Below are 26,983 nucleotides of genomic sequence, written 5' to 3'. Positions count from 1 at the left end.
TCACTTCAATAATGGAACACTGGTCACTTTAATAATGGAACACTAGTCACTTTAATAATGGAACACTGGTCACTTTAATAATGGAACACTGGTCACTTCAATAATGGAACACTGGTCACTTTAATAATGGAACACTAGTCACTTTAATAATGGAACACTGGTCACTTTAATAATGGAATACTGGTCACTTTAATAATGGAACACTGGTCACTTTAATAATGGAACACTGGTCACTTTAATAATGTTTAAATACTGTTTTACCCATTTCATATGTATATACTGTATTCTAGTCAAGACCATCCTATTCAACTATTACCGTACATATAGTATTCTATCCAACGTATTCTACAGATATACTACATATTCTATCCACATACTGTCCATAATGTCTATACATCCCATCTATTTATACTCTAGACTCAGACATTGCTCGTCCTAATATTTATATATTTCTTAACTCCATTCTTTTACTTTAGATGTGTGTGTATTGTTGTGAATTGTTAGATATTACTGCACTGTTGGAGCTAGGAACACAGGCATTTCGCTACACCCGCAATATCATCTGCTAAATATGATTATGTGACCAATTGTATTGTATTTGAACCTCGCCACGCCTCATGTATTGTGGGTTACAACCTAAACACCTGAGAGGTGTTTTACAACAGTATTAATAACAGCCTCTTCCTTCTGGGATTACAATGTAGACACAGAGACACAGAAACATCTGCTCTCTACATATTCTGGCCAGTGTTGTGGTCTGGAAGATCTGCTGTAGATCCAGCAACAATATCATATATGAGGACGTCTCCATCTAGTGGCTGAGGACTCCACACACCACAGAATCAATGGGGTTAACACACTGTCATTGCAAAAAAAAACGAACAAACAAATGTATTCTGTTACAGTATGAAGATACATAAACAATGGCAGTTGGTAGTATTTGGCTCCACAGTGGAAGATAAATGATTATAATAATGAAGAGATTACACAGGACATTTGGAGATTAAAAAGACATTGTCATTGCATTATTATAATACCAGTCAAGTGTCTTGATATCCCAATGAGTCCATACAGTACATTACCACGCACCTTCGCAACAAACTTCACTTCATTTCCTTGTCTCAAAGCAGACGGGCAGGAATCCTTCCTGAAGGAGCCACAGGCGACAAATTAAAACACTGTCGGGGCAGAGAGAAACACAGGAGGTTAACAGAGGAGGAAATAGAGGGGGAGTAAAACAGTTCACCTCTATGAATGAGGCAGTACAGTGGATCTACAGACGTTCTGGAAATCTTATCTGACTATTCAAGTGTTGCCTTAAGGGCCTTCTGGGCCCTGGTCAAAGGTTTTGCACTACAGAGGGAATAGGGTCCCATTTAGTATTTAGTGTTTTTTAGGATCCCCAATTAGCTGTTGCCGAGGCAACGGCAACTCTTCCTGGGGTCCAAACGGGAAACAACACAACAAATAAAAGCCATAATATACATAAATATACATAGCACTACATTTACATGACAATTAGCCATTCAGCAGACGCTCCCATCCAGAGAAACCCACAGCTAGTGCATTTACCTGGAGATAGACAGGCGAGACAACCACAAACTGTATCCCAGTGGTATCCCAACCACGTATCACATACATAATACAATACATACTACAATACATAATACAATATATAATACAATATACAATACAATACATAATACATAATACAATATATAATACAATATACAATACATAATACAATATATAATACAATATATAATACAATACATAAGACAATACATCATACAATACATAATACATTATATAATACAATACATAATACAATATATAATACAATATACAATACAGTACATAATACAATACATATTACAATGCATAATACAATACATAATACAATATATAATACAATATACAATACAATGCATACTACATAATACAATATATAATACCATACATATTACAATACATAATACAATATATAATACATAATACAATATATAATACCATACATATTACAATACATAATACAATATATAATATATAATACATAATACAATATATAATACAATACATAATACAATACATAATACAATACATAATACAATATATAATACAATATATAATACAATGCATAATACAATACATCATACAATACATCATACAATACATAATACATCATACATAATACAATACAAAATACAATACATAATACATAATACAATACATAATACAATACATAATACAATACATAATGCATCAAAATGTCTGTGTGTTTCTTCACAGTCCATGTCGTGCGTAAGGTGTTCTTTGAGGGACCTGGGGTGGCAGAGAGTTCCATGTAGTCATGGCTCTGTTTAAGACTGTGTGTTTCCCAGCCTCTGATCTGGACCTGGAGACTGTGAAGAGACCTCTGGTTGCATGTCTTGTGTTGTACTGATGAGTGTCTGAACTGTGTTCCAACTGCTTGAACAGACAGTTGGGTACCTTCAACACATAAACACCTCGCACAAAGATCAATAGTGATATAGTCAATCACTCCTCAACTTTGAGGCAGGAGAGATTGACATGTATGTCATTGACATTTGTGTACATCTAAGTGCAATACGTGTTGCTCTGTTCTGGACAAACTGCAATTTACCTATGACCTTCTTTGCCGCACCTGACCACACAACTGGGCAGTAGTCCAGGTGCGACAAAACTAGGGTCTGTAGGACCTCTCTAGTTCACTGAGATATCAAGAAAGCAGAGCAACGCCTTATCATGGACAGACTTCTTCCCATTTTAGTAACCATTGAGTATATGTTTTGACATGATAGCTTTCTATCTGGGGTGACACCCAGCAGTTTAGTCTCCTCAACTTTCTCAATAGCCACATTATTCAATAATAGATCCAGGTGAGGTTTAAGGTTGAGCGAGTGATTTGTGTTTCAGATATTTAGCACCAGTCTACTGCTAGTTACCCATTCTAAATCTGACTGGAGCCCTGTATTAAGGCTGTCAGTTATTTATTTTACAGTTGCAGCCAACGTGTATATATGGTTGAGTCGTCAGCGTACATAGACACACGGGCTTAAATCAAGGTCAGTGGAAGGTCATTAGTAAACACAAAAACAGTAATTGTCCAAGCAGGCTGCCCTGCAGTACACCACACTCAACCGAATTTGCATTAGAGAGGCTTCTATTAAAGGAACCCCTCTGTGTTCTATTGGCCAGCCATGATAAGGCAGAGGATGTTCATCCAAAACACCTTCAGTGATGTGTTCTGATCAATGATGTCAAAGACTGCACTGAAGCCTAACAAAACAGCTCCCACAAACGTATCCATTTCCTTCAGCCAATCATCAGTCATTTGTTTCAGTGCCGAGCGTGATGAGTGCCCCTCCCTATAAGCATGCTGAAAGTCTGTTGTTCATTTGTTTTCCGTAAAATAACATTGTATTTGGTCGAACCCGATTTTTTCAAAAGGTTTGCTAAGCAGAGGTAACAGGCTGATCGGTCTGCTGTTTGATCCATTAACAGGTGCTTTGCTATTTTCGTGCAGCGGAAGGACCTTTACCTCCCTCCAGGCCTGACGGCATACTCCGTCTTCTAGGCTTAGATTGAAGATGTGGCAAATAGGAGTCGCAATTTATTCCGCTACCAACCTCAGTCATTTATCATCCAGGTTGTCGGTTCCAGGTGGTTTGTCCTTATTTATAGATAGCAATAATTGTTTCACCTCTTCCACACTAACTTTGCGGAATTCTAAGCTACAGTGCTTGTCTTTCATTAGTTGGTCCGTTATGCATGAATATAAAGGCTCAGCATTTGTTGTTTGCTAATCTTGTCAACAAAAACAAAAGTGGTTGGCCATATCAAAGGGTTTGCTATGAATGAGCCATCAGCCTTAATCAAGGGTGGAGCTGAATTAACTTTTCTACCTAGAATTTGATTTAAGGTACTCCAGAGCTTTTTACTATCATTCTTTAAATCATGTAGATGTGTTCCATAGTATAGTTTCTTCTTCTTTTTGTTTAGTTTAGTTACGTGATTTCTCTATTTTCTGTACGTTTGCCAATCTTCTGTGTTGCCAGACTTATTGTATAGATTGAGACGCAGCCAATGTTTTTATGAGGCTAAAGAGGATGCCTATAGAAAATCTCTATAGACTCATGAAAGCAACTGCAGAGACTTAAAGGCGACTTCATCAAAAACTGCATGACCTTTGATCACATGATTTTTGTAAAGTTCATGGAGTCGACATGGAGTCGACATGGAGTCGCAAGTCGTACAATGTAACCGTAATGCAACACACGTTGAAAGGCAGTGACCAACGATGGTCACTGACTCGACAAAAGGGATCCGCTCGAACGCGCCCATTGTCTTGCCTAAGTTGGCAGCAACTCCACAACCTATGACTGCATTACTATGGCTTTACTCAATGCATTTGACCACGTGACGTACAGTTGACTTTAAAGGCTTAGATACTACAGTAAATTAACATCAACTACTACTGTAATAGAACGAGAGACATAATGACTAGACAAATGTGTTTTTTGCATGATGTCACAGACCCAAGTGTATATCCCAAATGGCACCCTATTCCCTATATAGTGCACTACTTTTGATCTAAAGTAGTCCACTATAAAGTGAATAGGGTGCCATCTGGGACACTCCCATATAGTGGACATGAAGACACATCCACTGTAAGAGGCTTACTCTGTACATCCATTGAGTACACTGGACTGTTAATAAATCCCTTTCACAATTTCTGTTGAAACCATTCCTTCTGAATTCAAAATGAATTGTTCTGAATCTAAAGCATATTCTGATTAGGAGTGAACTGACATTTTTGAAAGGACTATTCAAAACTCTGACTGTACTGTATGGTGCTGGACATAGTAGTGTTGGAGTTCAAACACCAACATGATGTATGACAGGGACAACTGGGTACTGTAGGGGAGAATATAGCTGCCAAAACTTTCCCCTAAAAAGTTATTTTTGTGTTTAATAGACTGAAATATTTTGTTTCAGGCTATATTATCAGTAGGTATGAAAACAGATTTGTCCCGGCACACTAATCAAAGTGAACAACCAAACAATGAAGTGCCTGACATTGTTAATACACAGTCAACCATTGACAAACCATCCCATCTTATCTATAGTAGTTTGAATATATTTGTCTATGAGTCGAACCCATTTACATGACTGCAACTGTATTACACTCTGTCCTTGTGCCTTCAGGAGAACAGTAGTAATAGCAGGTCTCCCTCTGGGGCAGGGTGTGGTGGAGGTGCCCCACCCTGAGTACTCCCTCCCTGGGGCTCAAATGACCCTGCTCTGCCTCTGTGGATCCAGGACTGCAAGAGGAGTGGGTGGAGGTAGAGCTTCAAACCACACAGCTGCTCTGAATCCGAGGGGGAAATGACATGGTAGAATCTGAGCAGGTCCACTAGATTAGTAGCTGCTGAGGACGACGTGGCAACACCCAACGTTTTGGTTGGAATCTGTGGTGTAAACTCCTAGGAGCTGTAGCTCTTCTGAGAGTTTGTGAAAATATAAATCCTTTGAGGGGTTGAAGGCCTGTTGCAGTATGCAGTATGCATGGTGTATTGATATTGAGCAGTGTTATACTGGATAGATAGGATACAATTCAGATATTAGAATGAGATAGTTGTTGTTGTGACCTATTTGTTGAAAGACAATTATTAATCTGTTCAATAGTAATGGAATCGATTTGTATAACAAATCAAATCAAAGTGTATTTGTCACGTGCGCCGAATACAACAGGTGTAGGTAGACCTTACCGTGAAATGCTTACTTACCAACTAACCAACAGTGCGATTTTTAAGTAAAAAATAGGTATTAGGTAAACAATAGATTAGTAAAGAAATAAAAAAACAACAGTAAAAAGACAGTGAAAAATAACAGTAGCGAGGCTATATACAGGCACCGGTGAGTCGGGCTAATTGAGGTAGTACAGTGGGGCAAAAAAGTATTTAGTCAGCCACCAATTGTGCAAGTTCTCCCACGTAAAAAGATGAGAGAGGCCTGTAATTTTCATCATAGGTACACTTCAACTATGACAGACAAAATGAGAAAAAAAATCCAGAAAATCACATTGTAGGATTTTTAATGAATTTATTTGCAATTATGGTGGAAAATAAGTATTTGGTCAATAACAAAAGTTTATCTCAATACTTTGTTAAATACCCTTTGTTGGCAATGACAGAGGTCAAACGTTTTCTGTAAGTCTTCACAAGGTTTTCACACACTGTTGCTGGTATTTTGGCCCATTCCTCCCTGCAGATCTCCTCTAGAGCAGTGATGTTGTGGGGCTGTTGCTGGGCAACACGGACTTTCAACTCCCTCCAAAGATTTTCTATGGGGTTGAGATCTGGAGACTGGCTAGGCCACTCCAGGACCTTGAAATGCTTCTTATGGAGCCACTCCTTAGTTGCCCGGGTGGTGTGTTTGGGATCATTGTCATGCTGAAAGACCCAGCCACGTTTCATCTTCAATGCCCTTGCTGATGGAAGGAGGTTTTCACTCAAAATCTCACGATACATGGCCCCATTCATTCTGTCCTTTACACGGATCAGTCGTCCTGGTCCCTTTGCAGAAAAACAGCCCCAAAGCATGATGTTTCCACCCCCATGCTTCACAGTAGGTATGGTGTTCTTTGGATAAAACTCAGCATTCTTTGTCCTCCAAACACGACGAGTTGAGTTTTTACCAAAAAGTTTACCAAAAAGTTTTACCAAAAACTATTTTGGTTTCATCTGACCATATGACATTCTCCCAATCTTCTTCTGGATCATCCAAATGCTCTCTAGCAAACTTCAGACGGGCCTGGACATGTACTGGCTTAAGCAGGGGGACACGTCTGGCACTGCAGGAGTTGAGTCCCTGGCGGCGTAGTGTGTTACTGATGGTAGGCTTTGTTACTTTGGTCCCAGCTCTCTGCAGGTCATTCACTAGGTCCCCCCGTGTGGTTCTGGGATTTTTGCTCACCGTTCTTGTGATCATTTTGACCCCACGGGGTGGGATCTTGCGTGGAGCCCCAGATCGAGGGAGATTATCAGTGGTCTTGTATGTCTTCCATTTCCTAATAATTGCTCCCACAGTTGATTTCTTCAAACCAAGCTGCTTACCTATTGCACATTCAGTCTTCCCAGCCTGGTGCAGGTCTACAATTTTGTTTCTGGTGTCCTTTGACAGCTCTTTGGTCTTGGCCATAGTGGAGTTTGGAGTGTGACTGTTTGAGGTTGTGGACAGGTGTCTTTTATACTGATAACAAGTTCAAACAGGTGCCATTAATACAGGTAACGAGTGGAGGACACAGGAGCCTCTTAAAGAAGAAGTTACAGGTCTGTGAGAGCCAGAAATCTTGCTTGTTTGTAGGTGACCAAATACTTATTTTCCACCATAATTTGCAAATAAATTCATTAAAAATCCTACAATGTGATTTTCTGGATTTTTTTCCCTCATTTTGTCTGTCATGGTTGAAGTGTACCTATGATGAAAATTACAGGCCTCTCTCATATTTTTAAATGGGAGAACTTGCACAATTGGTGGCTGACTAAATACTTTTTTGCCCCACTGTATGTACATGTAGGTATGGTTAAAGTGACTATGCATATATGATGAACAGAGAGTAGCAGCAGCGTAAAAGAGGGGTTGGGGAGGGGGGTTGGGGGGACAATGCAAATAGTCCGGGTGGCCATTTGATTACGTGTTCAAGAGTCTTATGGCTTGGGGGTAAAAACTGTTGAGAAGCCTTTTTGTCCTAGATTTGGCGCTCCGGTACCGCTTGCCATGCGGTAGTAGAGAGAACAGTCTGGCTGGGGTGGCTGGGGTCTTTGACAATTTTTAGGGCCTTCCTCTGACACCGCCTGGTGTAGAGGTCGTGGATGGCAGGCAGCTTAGCCCCAGTGATGTACTGGGCCGTACGCACTACCCTCTGTAGTGCCTTGCGGTCGGAGGCCGAGCAGTTGCCGTACCAGGCAGTGATGCAACCAGTCAGGATGCTCTCGATGTTGCAGCAGTAGAACCTTTTGAGGATCTGAGGCCACATCTTTCTAGTTTCCTGAGGGGGAATAGGCTTTGTCGTGATCTCTTCACAACTGTCTTGGTGTGTTTGGTGCTCTGTGGAAGTGTAACAATCAGTTCAATTGTACACATTCTCCTCCTCATCATAACCAAAAATGAATGATTGAAAAACATTGTATCATAGAGAGACCTGATGATAATAATAATAATAATAATGATAATATAGTAGTAGTATTCAACATTGGAACGTATCAACTACGTGCGCGTTACTGCTCCATCGTCACATGATACAGTTGCTGCTGCGTGATGACATCACAGCTAGAGGCAGGTCAAGTTACTGTAGTTCGGTTTCTTCTTCCTTGTTCTTTCCCTTCAGTCATCTGCCGGCCCGGGCGACGCAAAGCAAAGCAGACAGGCATAATGTCCCATCAAACGGGCATACAAGGTAAATACGCACATGTTTGCTTATTGTCTCCAGCTGTTGAAACCACAACGGAATAGACGATGCGATCGTCGTCCATGACAGATTTGATTTAAAAGGATTAAAGTCATAGGGAAAAATAATGTTGTATGTGTGTCGTTCTGCATCATCAACGAGAATAAGCCGTGCTTTCTGCTCTGTAGAAGTTGCTTCGGGCTTCACCGTGCACTGGGCGAATGAGAAGAATCTATGACAAGTGTATTCAGCGATGCGTTGTACTAATATGGTCGTGCTGCTACGATTCAACTGAGATTGTTACGCCGCATAAACACCAGCAGTTTGTCATCAAGCTCCGTGCTGCTGCAGCAGGCTCTGGTCTCTAACGCTCGTTTCAAAGGTCTTTTACAAGGGAACAAGCCGCCCATTCATCAAATGCCTCAAATTAATCTGGGTGACATTTATGGCCAAGATTACTGTTGCCCTTTTGATGTTTGTTTGTTGTTGGGATGAGATAACGTTTGATGCAACTGTGTCGATTTTTATGTAACAACTGGCTGTCTAGTAAAATGTGGGTCACCTATTTTGGCCAGTAGGCTATCAGAGCTATCTTTATTTATCATGGCACGACAAAGTGTTATACAACTACGGTACATTGATTCGCCTATATAAGTCAGGCATGCCTTTGGTTTTGCTCTTATGCGTCTTGAATACTTGACGTTCATTCTCTGTCTCTATACTAAAGTCAATGACCCAAGATAGATCAGCTGCCTGTACTCATCTTTTCTTTAAACCTTTTTTTGATAAACACACCAATCCTTATTTCATTTGATCAGTATATTCTACACTTGATTGTTAAGTAATAGGCTATTCCCCATGCTTGTGTTTCCTGAATGTCCCTGTTGTATGAATAGCCCACGTCTCTCTTGAGTGTGTGTATAAAAATGTGACCGCTTGGCTTGCTTTGACTTCACAGCTGCGGACGAAGTGAAAGACATCTTTGCTAAGGCGAGGAACGGAGCCTATCGCCTGCTGAAGGTCGTCATTGAGATGGGTGAGTATGTAGCCTGCCTAGCCTACAGCTGATCAACTCAATCACACCTATTGATCAGAGATGAGCCCTACCCATCGCTGTATGCAACATGATCAATGGGTCAAAAGATAAGTTCAGTAGTTTGTTGATTGGTTATATTTACTGTGATGTTGAAGACATACTGTGATCTGAAAAGTAGACTGTATTGTACTGAATTGTATTGCACTGTCTTGCAATGTACTGTATTGCATTGTACTTTATTATACTGTATTGTGCTTTATTGTATTGTACTGTATTAGTTATTACACTTCATGTCATTTGTAAGATATCTGTTGGTTGGTTGCCTTTACTGCACTGCAATCTCAGATACTGTATATCTTACCGGAAAAGACAGAACTGAATTGATGTATGTTGATATTTACCTGTTCCCATAGTTACATATTGTATATCACTGTAATAAATCCACCATGTCCCTCCTTGTTGTTATTCCAGAGACTCTGGTGCTGGGAGGCACCAAGCATGTGTCTAAGAAGTGGGACCAGGAGTATGATGCCTATGTGCTGCCTCTCCTACAGGAGGACATGCCCTCCTACCTCCTGTACAGGCTGGACTCTACTAACAACCAGGGATATGAGTGGATCTTCCTGGCCTGGTCACCTGACCGCTCACCTGTATGTTGATATGTTTCTCTGTTTCTCTCTGACTTTATTCATTTATCAATATATTGGTTGGGAGACAATTCTCTTCTTTTTTTGTTGTTAGTTAAGACTACCTCTGGAATGCCATAGACATGACCGTTTTTACTTCACTTAAGCAACTGTTTCACCCTCTCAACACAACTGTCATGGTGTCAGTTAGGGCATTTAAAAGTCTCTCTGTTTATTCCATAGTCTAATAAGCCAGAATACTGTATACAATAAGACTCTATTTAGAGAACTACGAACACACAGTCTAGTCCACACTACAGGTAAAGCACAACAGGGAGAATGTAACAGGCCACACACAGTGCTGCTTTCAAACACACATCTGGTCTGTGGTTGGCTAACTATAGAGTAGGAACACTTACCACAGGGTGAGAGAACTGTTTACTTTAAACAGGTTTTTAGATGAGGGAAAATCCTCTTATGGTTCATATAAGTATGTCAAAAGCTGCCCCCCCATTGAATCTGCCCCCCATTGTTTATTTATGCTTAGCTAATGCCAACATTTTGAAGAGATTGTTGAGCAAAAAGGCTAATTGTTGTGCTAAACTAGCATATTTGCAATTCTAATGTTAGCTGACAGGAAGCATGAACCTGGCTTCCATCCCAAACCTCAATGAAACAGCCAAAATGGTCGATGTTTCTGAGATGTCTGTATGAAATGGCATTGTGTTCTTGTTTAGATTGCAATCTACTGTCATATTTAGCAGTTAGTGCAGTACTAAAAACATGAATTCCTTCCACTTCTATAGGTTAGACAGAAGATGTTATATGCTGCTACAAGAGCTACACTGAAGAAGGAGTTTGGGGGTGGACACATTAAAGATGAAATATTTGGCACAGTGGAGGTATGTTGACAAGTTTTGAAGAAACTCATCATTATTTTATGGCTTATTGGCCTAAGTGGGCTTGCAGTTTTGGCAATAATGTTTCAAGGAAAGTCGCTGTTGGTTGCTCCATTTGTCGCTAGATGACATCATGACATGTTTATGCTGTCCCTCATTCTCTCATGACAAATTATCCAACGCAAAACGAAATAGAATCCTTTAAGGACAACAAAAAGGAACCGATTTAAATAATTAAACACCACACAAAAAATAGAGGAGATAGCTTTTTGAGAAAATGCTATTTTTTACTTTCTTTTAATTATTAATATTACGTATGCCTTGGAGAGCTGTGGGGTCATTTAACAACAAGGAAGTGATTTAATAAATTCACTCTCTGCAGCAGTGGGGAGAGGCTGGGGAGGGAGTGAAGAGAGGATCCTATATATGCACTGCTACTTGTTACGCACGCCTCTGGGGAACGTAACACTACTCTAAATGCGGACCCTGAGCTCCAGTCCACCTCTCTCACGCTCCTCTCTCTCCCCAGGATGATGTGTCTCTGAGCGGGTACAGGAAGTACCTGATAGCACAGGCTGCTCCACAACCACTGACCGCTGCTGAGGAGGAGCTGAGGCAGATCAAACTGAGTGAGGTAGAGACACACACACACACACACACACACACACACACACACACACAGATGTACATACACTCTGAGGAAAAAAGGTGCTATCTAGAACCTAAAAGGGTTCTTCGGCTGTCCCCATAGGAGAACACTTTGAAGAACCCTTTTTGGTTCCAAGTAGAACCCTTTTAGATTCCTTGTAGAGCCCTTTTCAAAGAGGGTTCTTCATGAAACCCAAAAGGATTCTACCTGGAACCAAAAAAGTGTTCTCATATGAGGACAGCCGAAGAACCCTTTTGGAATCCTTTTTTCTAAGAGTTTACACACACAAAATAATTTCCACAACAAACCCAAGGACTTTGCAGCTGACGTGTTTGGATTTTTTTTTAAATCTATTAGGCTTTAGTGGAGAGAGAGAGGCATAGAGCAATTTACAGCAGGCAATCAATAACAGATCAATGAAGTGGAAAGATGTTTGCACACTAGACTAAACAACTTCTGCCCCAGATTCCCATGGCTGTATGCATTCATAATAATACTATGAGGCATTTTTCTGTTTATATTGGTGTGATGATGTCACACACACACACACACATTTTGTTCTTCTTTCCTCATGGGGGGCCAACACTTCAAAATCCTATTTTCCCTAACCTGAACCGTAACCCTAAACCTAGCTCCTAAATCTAACCTAACCCTAATTGCAACCCTAAACCTAACCCCTAAGGTTAAAATAGCCTTTGTCCTCATGGGGATGTGGGAAATATCCTGACGAGGGAGAATTTTCCTTGTTCTATTGTCCTTGTGGTTTTTTGGGGGGGATTTCCGGTCACCACAAGAATAGAGGAACCAACCCCCCCCCCAGCCCCACACACACACATATACACACACTCTCTCCCTGAGAGATGGAAAAACAAACAGTCTCAGCAGGTTGATATGGGTTGTCCCTGTAGGCTGGAGGAGACTAGACCAGATAACTCCTCTCTGCCAGTCCATTTGGTTTATTTCTTCATCTCTGTATACCCATCAGATTTCAGACTTCATACTAAAAGGTTTATCGTTCCCAAATAAACATTCACACTGTAAAGCATAGTAAAAATAGCATGTGAATTTACTTCACCAAAAACACATAGCACCTTTTTTTCTGAGAGTGTGTCTGGAACCTAAAAGGGTTCTTCTGATGTTCCTATATGATAAATTAAGGTTAAATGTAAAAAATAAATAAAAATTGTATTAAATATGACAACTCTTTGAAGAAACCTTTTTAATTGCAGGTAAAACCCTTTTGGTTCCAGATAGAACTCTTTGGTGTTCTATGTAAAACCCTTTCCACATAAGGTTCTACCTGGAACCAAAAAAGGTTATCCTATGGGGACAGCCAAAGAACCATTTTGGAACCCTTTTTTCTAAGAATGTAGCTACTTATATAGTGTAGCTACCTATATCAATGGAGTGTAGCTACCTATATCAGTGGAGTGTAGCTACCTATATCAGTGGAGTGTAGCTACCTATATCAGTGGAGTGTAGCTACCTATATCAGTGGAGTGTAGCTACCTATATCAGTGGAGTGTAGCTACCTATATCAGTGGAATGTAGCTACCTATATCAGTGGAATGTAGCTACCTATATCAGTGGAATGTAGCTACCTATATCAATGGAGTGTAGCTACCTATATCAATGGAGTGTAGCTACCTATATCAATGGAGTGTAGCTACCTATATCAGTGGAGTGTAGCTACCTATATCAGTGGAGTGTAGCTACCTATATCAGTGGAATGTAACTACCTATATCAATGGAGTGTAGCTACCTATATCAATGGAGTGTAGCTACCTATATCAATGGAGTGTAGCTAACTATATCAGTGGAGTGTAGCTACCTATATCAGTGGAGTGTAGCTACCTATATCAGTGGAATGTAGCTACCTATATCAATGGAGTGTAGCTACCTATATCAGTGGAGTGTAGCTACCTATATCAGTGGAGTGTAGCTACCTATATCAGTGGAATGTAGCTACCTATATCAGTGGAGTGTAGCTACCTATATCAGTGGAGTGTAGCTACCTATATCAGTGGAGTGTAGCTACCTATATCAGTGGAGTGTAGCTACCTATATCAGTGGAATGTAGCTACCTATATCAGTGGAATGTAGCTACCTATATCAGTGGAATGTAGCTACCTATATCAGTGGAGTGTAGCTACCTATATCAATGGAGTGTAGCTACCTATATCAATGGAGTGTAGCTACCTATATCAATGGAGTGTAGCTACCTATATCAGTGGAGTGTAGCTACCTATATCAGTGGAATGTAACTACCTATATCAGTGGAATGTAACTACCTATATCAATGGAGTGTAGCTACCTATATCAATGGAGTGTAGCTACCTATATCAATGGAGTGTAGCTACCTATATCAGTGGAATGTAGCTACCTATATCAGTGGAGTGTAGCTACCTATATCAGTGGAATGTAGCTACCTATATCAATGGAGTGTAGCTACCTATATCAGTGGAGTGTAGCTACCTATATCAGTGGAGTGTAGCTACCTATATCAATGGAGTGTAGCTACCTATATCAATGGAGTGTAGCTACCTATATCAGTGGAGTGTAGCTACCTATATCAGTGGAGTGTAGCTACCTATATCAGTGGAGTGTAGCTACCTATATCAGTGGAGTGTAGCTACCTATATCAATGGAGTGTAGCTACCTATATCAGTGGAGTGTAGCTACCTATATCAGTGGAGTGTAGCTACCTATATCAGTGGAGTGTAGCTACCTATATCAATGGAGTGTAGCTACCTATATCAATGGAGTGTAGCTACCTATATCAGTGGAGTGTAGCTACCTATATCAGTGGAGTGTAGCTACCTATATCAGTGGAATGTAACTACCTATATCAATGGAGTGTAGCTACCTATATCAATGGAGTGTAGCTACCTATATCAATGGAGTGTAGCTACCTATATCAATGGAGTGTAGCTACCTATATCAGTGGAGTGTAGCTACCTATATCAGTGGAGTGTAGCTACCTATATCAGTGGAGTGTAGCTACCTATATCAATGGAGTGTAGCTACCTATATCAGTGGAGTGTAGCTACCTATATCAATGGAGTGTAGCTACCTATATCAATGGAGTGTAGCTACCTATATCAGTGGAGTGTAGCTACCTATATCAGTGGAGTGTAGCTACCTATATCAGTGGAGTGTAGCTACCTATATCAGTGGAGTGTAGCTACCTATATCAGTGGAGTGTAGCTACCTATATCAGTGGAGTGTAGCTACCTATATCAGTGGAGTGTAGCTACCTATATCAGTGGAGTGTAGCTACCTATATCAGTGGAGTGTAGCTACCTATATCAGTGGAGTGTAGCTACCTATATCAGTGGAGTGTAGCTACCTATATCAGTGGAGTGTAGCTACCTATATCAGTGGAGTGTAGCTACCTATATCAGTGGAGTGTAGCTACCTATATCAGTGGAGTGTAGCTACCTATATCAGTGGAGTGTAGCTACCTATATCAATGGAGTGTAGCTACCTATATCAATGGAGTGTAGCTACCTATATCAATGGAGTGTAGCTACCTATATCAGTGGAGTGTAGCTACCTATATCAGTGGAGTGTAGCTACCTATATCAATGGAGTGTAGCTACCTATATCAATGGAGTGTAGCTACCTATATCGGTGGAGTGTAGCTACCTATATCGGTGGAGTGTAGCTACCTATATCGGTGGAGTGTAGCTACCTATATCGGTGGAGTGTAGCTACCTATATCGGTGGAGTGTAGCTACCTATATCGGTGGAGTGTAGCTACCTATATCGGTGGAGTGTAGCTACCTATATCGGTGGAGTGTAGCTACCTATATCGGTGGAGTGTAGCTACCTATATCGGTGGAGTGTAGCTACCTATATCGGTGGAGTGTAGCTACCTATATCGGTGGAGTGTAGCTACCTATATCGGTGGAGTGTAGCTACCTTTGTCAATGGAGTGGAGTGTAGCTACCTATATCGGTGGAGTGTAGCTACCTATGTCAATGGAGTGGAGTGTAGCTACCTATATCGGTGGAGTGTAGCTACCTATATCAATGGAGTGTAGCTTCCTATATCAATGGAGTGTAGCTTCCTATATCAGTGGAGTGTAGCTACCTATATCGGTGGAGTGTAGCTACCTATATCGTTGGAGTGTAGCTACCTATATCAGTGGAGTGTAGCTACCTATATCGTTGGAGTGTAGCTACCTGTATCAGTGGAGTGGTGTGTAGCTACCTATATCAGTGGAATGGAGTGGAGCTACCTATATCAGTGGAGTGGAGTGGAGCTACCTATATCAGTGGAATGTAGCTACCTATATCAGTGGAGTGTAGCTACCTATATCAGTGGAGTGTAGCTACCTATATCAGTGGAGTGTAGCTACCTATATCAGTGGAGTGTAGCTACCTATATCAGTGGAATGTAGCTACCTATATCAGTGGAATGTAGCTACCTATATCAGTGGAATGTAGCTACCTATATCAGTGGAGTGTAGCTACCTATATCAGTGGAGTGTAGCTACCTATATCAGTGGAGTGTAGCTACCTATATCAGTGGAGTGTAGCTACCTATATCAGTGGAATGTAGCTACCTATATCAGTGGAGTGTAGCTACCTATATCAGTGGAGTGTAGCTACCTATATCAGTGGAGTGTAGCTACCTATATCAGTGGAGTGTAGCTACCTATATCAGTGGAATGTAGCTACCTATATCAGTGGAATGTAGCTACCTATATCAGTGGAATGTAGCTACCTATATCAATGGAGTGTAGCTACCTATATCAATGGAGTGTAGCTACCTATATCAATGGAGTGTAGCTACCTATATCAGTGGAGTGTAGCTACCTATATCAGTGGAGTGTAGCTACCTATATCAGTGGAGTGTAACTACCTATATCAATGGAGTGTAGCTACCTATATCAATGGAGTGTAGCTACCTATATCAATGGAGTGTAGCTACCTATATCAGTGGAGTGTAGCTACCTATATCAGTGGAGTGTAGCTACCTATATCAGTGGAATGTAGCTACCTATATCAGTGGAGTGTAGCTACCTATATCAGTGGAGTGTAGCTACCTATATCAATGGAGTGTAGCTACCTATATCAATGGAGTGTAGCTACCTATATCAATGGAGTGTAGCTACCTATATCAGTGGAGTGTAGCTACCTATATCAGTGGAGTGTAGCTACCTATATCAGTGGAGTGTAGCTACCTATATCAGTGGAGTGTAGCTACCTATATCAGTGGAGTGTAGCTACCTATATCAGTGGAGTGTAGCTACCTATATCAGTGGAGTGTAGCTACCTATATCAGTGGAGTGTAGCTACCTATATCAGTGGAGTGTAGCTACCTATATCAGTGGAGTGTAGCTACCTATATCAGTGGAGTGTAGCTACCTATATCAGTGGAGTGTAGCTACCTATATCAGTGGAGTGTAGCTACCTATATCAGTGGAATGTAGCTACCTATATCAATGGAGTGTAGCTACCTATATCAATGGAGTGTAGCTACCTATATCAATGGAGTGTAGCTACCTATATCAGTGGAGTGTAGCTACCTATATCAGTGGAATGTAGCTACCTATATCAGTGGAATGTAGCTACCTATATCAATGGAGTGTAGCTACCTATATCAGTGGAGTGTAGCTACCTATATCAGTGGAGTGTAGCTACCTATATCAGTGGAGTGTAGCTACCTATATCGGTGGAGTGTAGCTACCTATATCGGTGGAGTGTAGCTACCTATATCGGTGGAGTGTAGCTACCTATATCGGTGGAGTGTAGCTACCTATATCGGTGGAGTGTAGCTACCTATATCGGTGGAGTGTAGCTACCTATATCGGTGGAGTGTAGCTACCTATATCGGTGGAGTGTAGCTACCTATATCGGTGGAGTGTAGCTACCTATATCGGTGGAGTGTAGCTACCTATATCGGTGGAGTGTAGCTACCTATATCGGTGGAGTGTAGCTACCTTTGTCAATGGAGTGGAGTGTAGCTACCTATATCGGTGGAGTGTAGCTACCTATATCGGTGGAGTGTAGCTACCTTTGTCAATGGAGTGGAGTGTAGCTTCCTATATCAATGGAGTGTAGCTTCCTATATCAATGGAGTGTAGCTTCCTATATCAATGGAGTGTAGCTTCCTATATCGGTGGAGTGTAGCTACCTATATCGGTGGAGTGTAGCTACCTATATCGTTGGAGTGTAGCTACCTATATCAGTGGAGTGTAGCTACCTATATCGTTGGAGTGTAGCTACCTGTATCAGTGGAGTGGTGTGTAGCTACCTATATCAGTGGAATGGAGTGGAGCTACCTATATCAGTGGAGTGGAGTGGAGCTACCTATATCAGTGGAGTGGAGTGGAGCTACCTATATCAGTGGAATGGAGTGGAGCTACCTATATCAGTGGAATGTAGCTACCTATATCAGTGGAGTGTAGCTACCTGTATCAGTGGAATGGAGTGTAGCTACCTATATCAGTGGAGTGTAGCTACCTGTATCAGTGGAATGGAGTGTAGCGACCTATATCAGTGGAGTGTAGCGACCTATATCAGTGGAGTGTAGCGACCTATATCAGTGGAATGTAGCTACCTATATCAGTGGAATGTAGCTACCTATATCAGTGGAGTGTAGCTACCTATATCTGTGGAGTGTAGCTACCTATATCAGTGGAATGGAGTGTAGCTACCTATATCAGTGGAGTGTAGCTACCTATATCAGTGGAATGGAGTGTAGCTACCTATATCAGTGGAATGTAGCTACCTATATCAGTGGAGTGTAGCTACCTATATCAGTGGAGTGTAGCTACCTGTATCAGTGGAATGGAGTGTAGCTACCTATATCAGTGGAGTGTAGCTACCTATATCAGTGGAGTGTAGCTACCTATATCAGTGGAATGTAGCTACCTATATCAGTGGAGTGTAGCTACCTATATCAGTGGAGTGTAGCTACCTGTATCAGTGGAATGGAGTGTAGCTACCTGTATCAGTGGAATGGAGTGTAGCTACCTATATCAGTGGAGTGTAGCTACCTATATCAGTGGAGTGTAGCTACCTATATCAGTGGAGTGTAGCTACCTATATCAGTGGAGTGTAGCTACCTATATCAGTGGAATGTAGCTACCTATATCAGTGGAGTGTAGCTACCTATATCAGTGGAGTGTAGCTACCTATATCGTTGGAGTGTAGCTACCTATATCGTTGGAGTGTAGCTACCTGTATCAGTGGAGTGGTGTGTAGCTACCTATATCAGTGGAATGGAGTGGAGCTACCTATATCAGTGGAGTGGAGTGGAGCTACCTATATCAGTGGAGTGGAGTGGAGCTACCTATATCAGTGGAGTGGAGCTACCTATATCAGTGGAATGGAGTGGAGCTACCTATATCAGTGGAGTGGAGTGTAGCTACCTATATCAGTGGAGTGGAGCTACCTATATCAGTGGAATAGAGTGGAGCTACCTATATCAGTGGATTGGAGCTACCTATATCAGTGGAGTGGAGCTACCTATATCAGTGGAATGAAGTGTAGCTACCTATATCAGTGGAGTGGAGCTACCTATATCAGTGGAATGGAGTGTAGCTACCTGTATCAGTGGAGTGTAGCTACCTATATCAGTGGAGTGGAGCTACCTGTATCAGTGGAGTGGAGCTACCTATATCAGTGGAGTGGAGTGTACCTATGTCAATATACCTACAGTGCCTTCGAAAAGTGTTCACACCCGGGACTTTTTCCACATTTTATTACATTACAGACTTATTCTAAAATTGATTTTAAAAGTTTTTTTTTTTAAACTCTGCAATCTACACACAATACTCCATAATGACAGTGACATTTTTTTTTTTTTTTTACATTTTAGCAGATGTATTAAAAATAAGAACAGAAATACCTTATTTACATAAGTATTCAGACCCTTTGCTATGAGACTTGAAATTGAGCTCGGGTGCATCCTGTTTCCATTGATCGTCCTTGAAATGTTTCTACAACTTGATTGGAGTCCACCTGTGGTAAATTTAATTGATTGGACATGATTTGAAAAGGCACACACCTGTCTATATAAGGTCCCACAGTTGACAGTGCATGTCAGAACGTAAACTAAGCCATGAGGTCGAAGGAATTGTCCGTAGAGCTCCGAGACAGGATTGTGTCTGGAGGAAACCTGGCACAATCCCTACGATGAAGCATTGTTGTGGCAGCATCATGCTGTAGGGATGTTTTTCACCAGCAGGGACTGGGAGATTAGTCAGGATCGAGGCAAAGATGAACGGAGCAAAGTATAGAGAGATCCTTGATAAATCTGCTCCAAAGTGCTCAGGACCTCAGACTGGGGTGAAGGTTCATCTTCCAATAGCACAAGGAACCTAAGCACACAGCCAAGACAACGCAGGAGTGGCGTGGAAAAGTATCTGAATGTCCTTGAGTGGCCCAGCCAGAGCCCGGACTTGAACCCGATTGAACTTCTCTGGAGAGACCTGAAAATAGCTGTGCAGCGACGCTCCCCATCCAACCTGACAGAGCTTGAGAGGATCTGCAGAGAAGAATGGGAGAAACTCCCCAAATACGGGTGTGCCAAGCTTGTAGCATCACACCCAAGAAGACTCTGCCATAATCGCTGACAAAGGTGCTTCAACAAAGTACAAACATGTTTTTGCTGTGTCATTATGGGGTATTGTGTGTACAGTACATTGATGAGAAGAAAAAAAACGATTTAATACATTTCAGAATAAGGCTGTAACGTAACACAATGTGGAATCCAGGGTCTCTGTAGACTATATTGCTTGATGTGTATACACCATCATGACTCCATAAAAGGACAGGGTCATTCTTCCTCTGCCCTATAGGCCTATTTCATAGAGCCACCCTCACAAATACAGTAGCCTCAACCAACTGGGGAGGTTTATATTGAGATCCCCTTCCCAGTCACCAGCTGTATGGGCAAGATGATTATCCACTAATCTGCATGTGAGTAAAGAGGCTTTCAGATATTTATTATTCATTTGCTGAGAGACCCGTTGCTTGTAATAAGTAGATGGATGAAAAAACAGCAGCCCAATCCTTTAGGTACAAGAGATTAACAAGTCAGTGGCGATCTGATTCAGTCAAGCCGAACATCGCATGTTATGAGGGCTGTACTAACACATGAAAGGGCAGTGTAGACCTATTACATACGGATGTTATTCAATTATTATTATTTGTATTGGATATTATATTGGATAATATTATCATTATACTATTATTGGATATTATATTAGATACAATTATCATTATACTATTATTGGATATTATTATATTGTTATTGGATATTATTCAGAACAGTTTATCTCATATTACATTGAGATCGTTCTGTAAATGTTGTTATTTTAGTTCCATGTAAGACTTGAAATGTAACCGCAAGCTTATTCAATTCATTTTATCAAGTTAAATGTGTTTTTTTGTGCCATTTCAAGAATGTATCTTTCTGTTTATCTTTTGCAAATTATTGGTGACACAAATAGAAAATTGGGGTAAGGATAGACTTCCTGTTATAGTAGTGTTATAGTAGTGAGTCTAGACTAGCCTGGGCCCTTCTCAAACCACAGCCTGGTGACCAATGTTGGGGTTGTGACACCTAATGACTGTTTTTATTGTTGTGTTATTTTAGTTTCAGACCATTAGTCTGGGCCTAGGCCCTTCTCAGAAAGAAAGCCTGGTGATTTAGTTAAAACAACACCAAGTGACCATGTGTGTCCGTCCAGGTACAGACAGACATCAGCGTGGACACTAAGCAGCAGACTCTGACGGGCGTGGCCTTCCCTATGCAGCGAGACGCCATCCAGGCTCTGGAACAGTTCAGAGAGAAGAAGATCAACTATGTACAGCTGGTGAGTATACTACATCATAATATAGTATAGTACATCATAATATATTACAGTACATCATAGTGTATAATAATATAGTATAATGCATCAAAGTATAGTACATCATAGAGTAGTATAGAATAATATAGGATATAATGTAGTATAGTACACCATTATAGAACAATAGTTTATACTAGTATAGAATAATATAGTTTAGTGCATCATAGTATAGAATAATATGGTATACTACATCATATTATTGTATATAATAGTATAATATTAGGTAGGATATAATAGTATAGAATGGTATTGTATAAAATAATAGTACAGAATAGAATGATATATAATAGTATAGTACACCATAGTATATAATAGTATAGTATATTATAGAATTACAGAATTGCAGAATCGAATGATATAGAATAATATAGTATAGTACATAATAGAATAGTATAGTACAGCATAGTATATCATAATATAGTATATAATAATATAGTGTAGAATGTAGTATATAATAATATAGTGCAGTATAGAATATTATAGTACATAGTATATAATAATATATTATAGTCTAGAATAATACAGTATAGTCTAGAATAATATAGTATAGTCTAGAATAATATAGTATAGAATAATATAGTATAGAATGTTATGGTATTGTATAAAATAATATAGTATAGTACAGAGAATGATATATAATAATATAGTATAGTACATCATAGTCTAGAATAATATAGTATAGAATCATATAGTATAGAATAATATAGTATAGAATGATATAGTATAGAATTGTATAGTACATCATAGTGTATCATAATATAGTATATATTAATATAGTATGGAATCATATAGTATACAATAGTATAGAATAATATAGTACATCATAGTCTAGAATAATATAGTATAGAATTATATAGTATAGTACGTCATAGTATATAATAATATAGTATAGAATGTAGTATTAAATAATATAGTATAGAATGATACATTATAGTACATCATAGTATATAATCATATTATAGTCTATAATAATACAGTATAGCCTAGAATAATATAGTATAGTCTAGAATAATATAGAATATAATAATATAGTAGAGAATAATATAGTATAGAATGATATGGTATTATAAAATAATATAGTATAGAATAATATAGTATAGTACATCATAGTATAGTACATCATAGTATATAATAGTATAGTCTAGAATAATATAGTATAGTTTAGAATAATATGGTATAGTACGGCATAGTGTATTATAGTATAGAATGATATAGTATGGAATGATATAGTATAATACATCATAGTATATAATAATATAGGAAAGTATAGTATTGTAGAGAGACGCCATCCAGTATCTGGAACAGTTAAGAGAGAATAGGACCAACAAGTACAGCAGGTGAGTGTCAGTACTGTCTGGCAGTCTCACCTCCTTTTATTAGAGCACAGAGACAGACAATCACTGTGTTGTTTCATTAGCAGTAGGTGTCTCTGACTAGCATGTCTCTGGATTCAACAATGCCATATAATTGCCAGAGAAGACTACAATGCTAAAACACAAACTAACTGGCACCATGTTGCATGAAACATGATACTCAAAGCCTTATTGTATTGGATCGTTTACATTACAAAGCTTATTGAGGGTTGTTTTTGAAAAAATGCATCACCGTCATCATCATCATCTGTATCAACAGGAGATAGATTTTAGGAATGAGTGTATCAAGCTGTCCAGCACCACTCCTACAGAACTGAAGGACCTGCCCAAGAGGATCCCCAAGGATGCAGCCCGATACCACTTCTTCCTGTACAAGCATTCCCACGAGGGAGACTACCTCGAGTCTACAGGTAAAGACAACACATTAAAACATATTACAGCGTGTTTTTTTAGTTGATATTATACCACACAATCATTTAACTATAACTACTCTTATTCATAATTGTATTGTGTTATTTTAATGTAATAACATTGTGATAAGGTGGTATTTTAAAGTGGTTTCCTATGTGTGTTGCAGTGTTCATCTACTCCATGCCGGGGTATAAATGTAGCATCAGAGAGAGGATGCTCTACTCCAGCTGTAAGAACCCTCTCATCGATACTGTGGAGAGCAACCTGCACATCCAGATAGCCAAAAAGGTAAGAGCTGGGTCACGTTCATTATACAACCTGCACATCCAGATAGCCAAAAAGGTAAGAGCTGGGTCATGTTCATTATACAACCTGCACATCCAGATAGCCAAAAAGGTAAGAGCTGGGACATGTTCATTATACAACCTGCACATCCAGATAGCCAAAAAGGTAAGAGCTGGGACATGTCCATTATACAACCTGCACATCCAGATAGCCAAAAAGGTAAGAGCTGGGACACGTTCATTATACAACCTGCACATCCAGATAGCCAAAAAGGTAAGAGCTGGGACACGTTCATTATACAACCTGCACATCCAGATAGCCAAAAAGGTAAGAGCTGGGACATGTCCATTATACAACCTGCACATCCAGATAGCCAAAAAGGTAAGAGCTGGGTCATGTCCATTATACAACCTGCACATCCAGATAGCCAAAAAGGTAAGAGCTGGGACATGTTCATTATACAACCTGCACATCCAGATAGCCAAAAAGGTAAGAGCTGGGACACGTTCATTATACAACCTGCACATCCAGATAGCCAAAAAGGTAAGAGCTGGGTCATGTTCATTATACAACCTGCACATCCAGATAACCCAGCTCTTACCTTTTGGCTATGTTCATTATATCACACTGTAGCTAAATGTTTTGCAACAGATGGTCAGATAGTCCATCCATTTCAGTCTGTTTTTTTTTTCATTTGGAACCTGATCTCTCGTGGACAGACTGCGTAAACAAGCATCTGACCAAAAATACGTGGGTTTTTAGTTCTGGTTAACTCATATTATTTGGTACCTAATGAATACAACTCAGGTTCACTGCAGTGAGTCACATGAGAGGGTGACTTTCAACAGTTTAAAACACTCCTGTGAAAATACTGTAACATTATGCCAATGTAGACTGGATTTTTGCTGCAATGTATTTTTTATAGAATAAGTCTAGTTTGCCCCTCAGTGATGTAATTGATTGTATTCCTATTAGTATAAGTATCCCTACTAACTGATGCATTCTGATTCCCTTCCCTAGCTGGAGATTGATAACGGTGATGAGCTCACCGCAGAATTCATGTACGAAGAGGTCCACCCTAAGCAGCACGCACACAAGCAATCCTTCCCCAAACCTAAAGGCCCCGCGGGGAAGAAAGGGGGGCGCCGGATCACTAGACCACCAGGGGATGGGGAAGAAGACTAATAAAACACCCCTCCATTTTAGTCCACAATGGAACATTCCGCTTAGTATATAAGAACCCTTTATCTGGTTGAGTCCCAAATGGCCCCCCTATTCACTTTATAGTGCACTACTGTTGAGCTAGGGCCTATAGGGCTCTGGTTAAAAGGAGTGCACTATATAGGGGATAGGGTTCCATGTAGGATATAGACCATTGACATGAATCCCTCATAATGCCCTTTAACCTCATAGACAACCAGCCTGTAGACTATATGAACTATGCACACACAGACCACCACATTAATATAATATAAGCCATGACACTCAAACCTGTGAACTTACTTACATTAGTAGCTTGTTATTTAGACAGACAGTAGGTGCTGTGTTTTCATAATGAGAGAGAGAGCGAACATTTCCCTTTAGAGCTATAGCTACATTTTTTTTTTTTCCATATTATTTTTGACAAAGTTTTTAAGACATGTGGTTCCCAATCCTGGTTCTGGAGAACTGGATGTGTTTTTAAGACATATGGTTCCCAATCCTGGTTCTGGAGAACTGGATGTGTTTTTAAGACATGTGGTTCCCAATCCTGGTTCTGGAGAACTGGATGTGTTTTTAAGACATGTGGTTCCCAATCCTGGTTCTGGAGAACTGGATGTGTTTTTAAGACATATGGTTCCCAATCCTGGTTCTGGAGAGCTGGATGTGTTTTTAAGACATATGGTTCCCAATCCTGGTTCTGGAGAACTGGATGTGTTTTTAAGACATGTGGTTCCCAATCCTGGTTCTGGAGAACTGGATGTGTTTTTAAGACATATGGTTCCCAATCCTGGTTCTGGAGAGCTGGAGGTTCTGGAGAGCTGGAGGTTCTGGGGAGCTGGAGGTTCTGGAGGTGTGTGAGAGGAAAGACCTTGTGGTTGTTCTAGTGAGAATGTGATACTGATCTGACCACGTGACCTGGTTATTAGTGCTGATTCAATGCCCACCATGTTGCAGCAGTTCTGTAATGCGTTGTGTAAAGTCAATCAATAGAGAATGTTGTTCCACAACCGCTAGCCCTTCAGGATCAGCGTTGAGGACTGGGTCTTATTCATGTGACACTACATGGAGAAACCAGAGAGGGACCACCTAGACTTGTCCAGTAAGAATAGCTTGTTTTCGCTTTCCGTTGATAAATGTTTGAAAACGTTTTGCTATGGTGTGCCTAATGAATAGCACCATGCTGATGTAGAAGCTTGATTTGGGAGAGAAGAGAGGCCATGTGTGGGTCTGTGGATGTTGTTAAGAAGCCTAATGCTTTTGTATACATTTTACTGTATGCATCTAATTTGTACTACCAATACCATGTCCATAACAACTATATGATTACAAGTCAGTCCAAAATCTAGTTTGTGATTTCTCTTTCCATGTTATTTTACTGAAGAGTGAAAAATCCTATAGAAAGTATTTTTCTAGGTCTGTGATGTACTGTATGTGTGTATGACGTTCTGCGATTGAGAGTTCAGTTGAGTGTCAACCGTTATCTGTTTGTCAGTCTGTTTGAGAGAGCGAGAGAGAGTGCCTGGGTGCGTCCGGGAATGTCACCCCATTCCCTATATAGTGCACTACTTTTGACCAGGGCCCATCGGAAAAGGCACCCCATTCCCTATATAGTACACTACTTTTGACCCAGGTGCCATTTCAGACGCAGACCTGTTTGTCAATCAGGGTTGCTCGTTTGTGCATTTCACATCAGTGATATTAATCCCACATAATATGCAATGCTTTTCACCCACAATGCTGCAGGTTTTTCCCCACGTGACAATGTGTGTATGCATGTGATGTTTATTACAACCACAATGAAGGGAAGGGACTGTGATTCCCAGGTAAAAGGTCATGGAGGATCTGTCTACTGATTCCGTGAAAAGGCAAACCACTATGACATGTTCGTCCTGTACTAGATTACTATGACATTACGTCATTCTGAAGGAGTCCTAGTACGTTGAAACTATCATGTTATGTAATGTCTCAAATGTTTTTTTTTCTATGAATTAAATTGTGTAAGGAAATGAAATAAATGAAAATATTTAAATTACATTCACTAATGTGTTTCTTGCCTGATTTATTATTATTAGTAGTAGCAGTAGCAGAACGACTATGCAAGCCTATTGACCACTGAGAGGTGTGAGTTTACTGAATAAAGCATTGCTCTCTGAATAG

At 40.2% G+C, this 26,983-nt stretch overlaps 1 protein-coding gene across 1 annotated transcript; it reads left to right on the top strand.

Moving 5' to 3' along the window:
* The first annotated feature begins 8,404 nt into the window (after positions 1–8,404).
* On the top strand, positions 8,405–26,864 carry LOC120041450 (twinfilin-1-like). The gene is made up of 9 exons (XM_038986412.1): positions 8,405–8,482; positions 9,432–9,509; positions 9,981–10,159; positions 10,942–11,037; positions 11,564–11,668; positions 21,393–21,518; positions 23,187–23,337; positions 23,505–23,626; positions 24,644–26,864. The coding sequence occupies exons 1-9, from the start codon at positions 8,458–8,460 to the stop codon at positions 24,806–24,808; spliced, it is 1,047 nt and encodes a 348-aa protein (XP_038842340.1). The 5' UTR covers positions 8,405–8,457; the 3' UTR covers positions 24,809–26,864.
* Positions 26,865–26,983: the final 119 nt, after the last annotated feature.

Source organism: Salvelinus namaycush, unplaced genomic scaffold (genome assembly GCF_016432855.1).
Source record: "Salvelinus namaycush isolate Seneca unplaced genomic scaffold, SaNama_1.0 Scaffold469, whole genome shotgun sequence".
Classification (NCBI taxonomy): domain Eukaryota; kingdom Metazoa; phylum Chordata; class Actinopteri; order Salmoniformes; family Salmonidae; genus Salvelinus; species Salvelinus namaycush.
This window is presented reverse-complemented; position numbering and strand designations above follow the sequence as displayed.

Coding starts and splice junctions, on each gene's coding strand:
- LOC120041450 (XM_038986412.1), top strand. CDS start 8,458: ATGTCCCATCAAACGGGCATACAAG. Junction 9,510..9,980: donor GAAGGTCGTCATTGAGATGG/GTGAGTATGTAG, acceptor TTGTTATTCCAG/AGACTCTGGTGCTGGGAGGC. Junction 21,519..23,186: donor AGATCAACTATGTACAGCTG/GTGAGTATACTA, acceptor CTGTATCAACAG/GAGATAGATTTTAGGAATGA.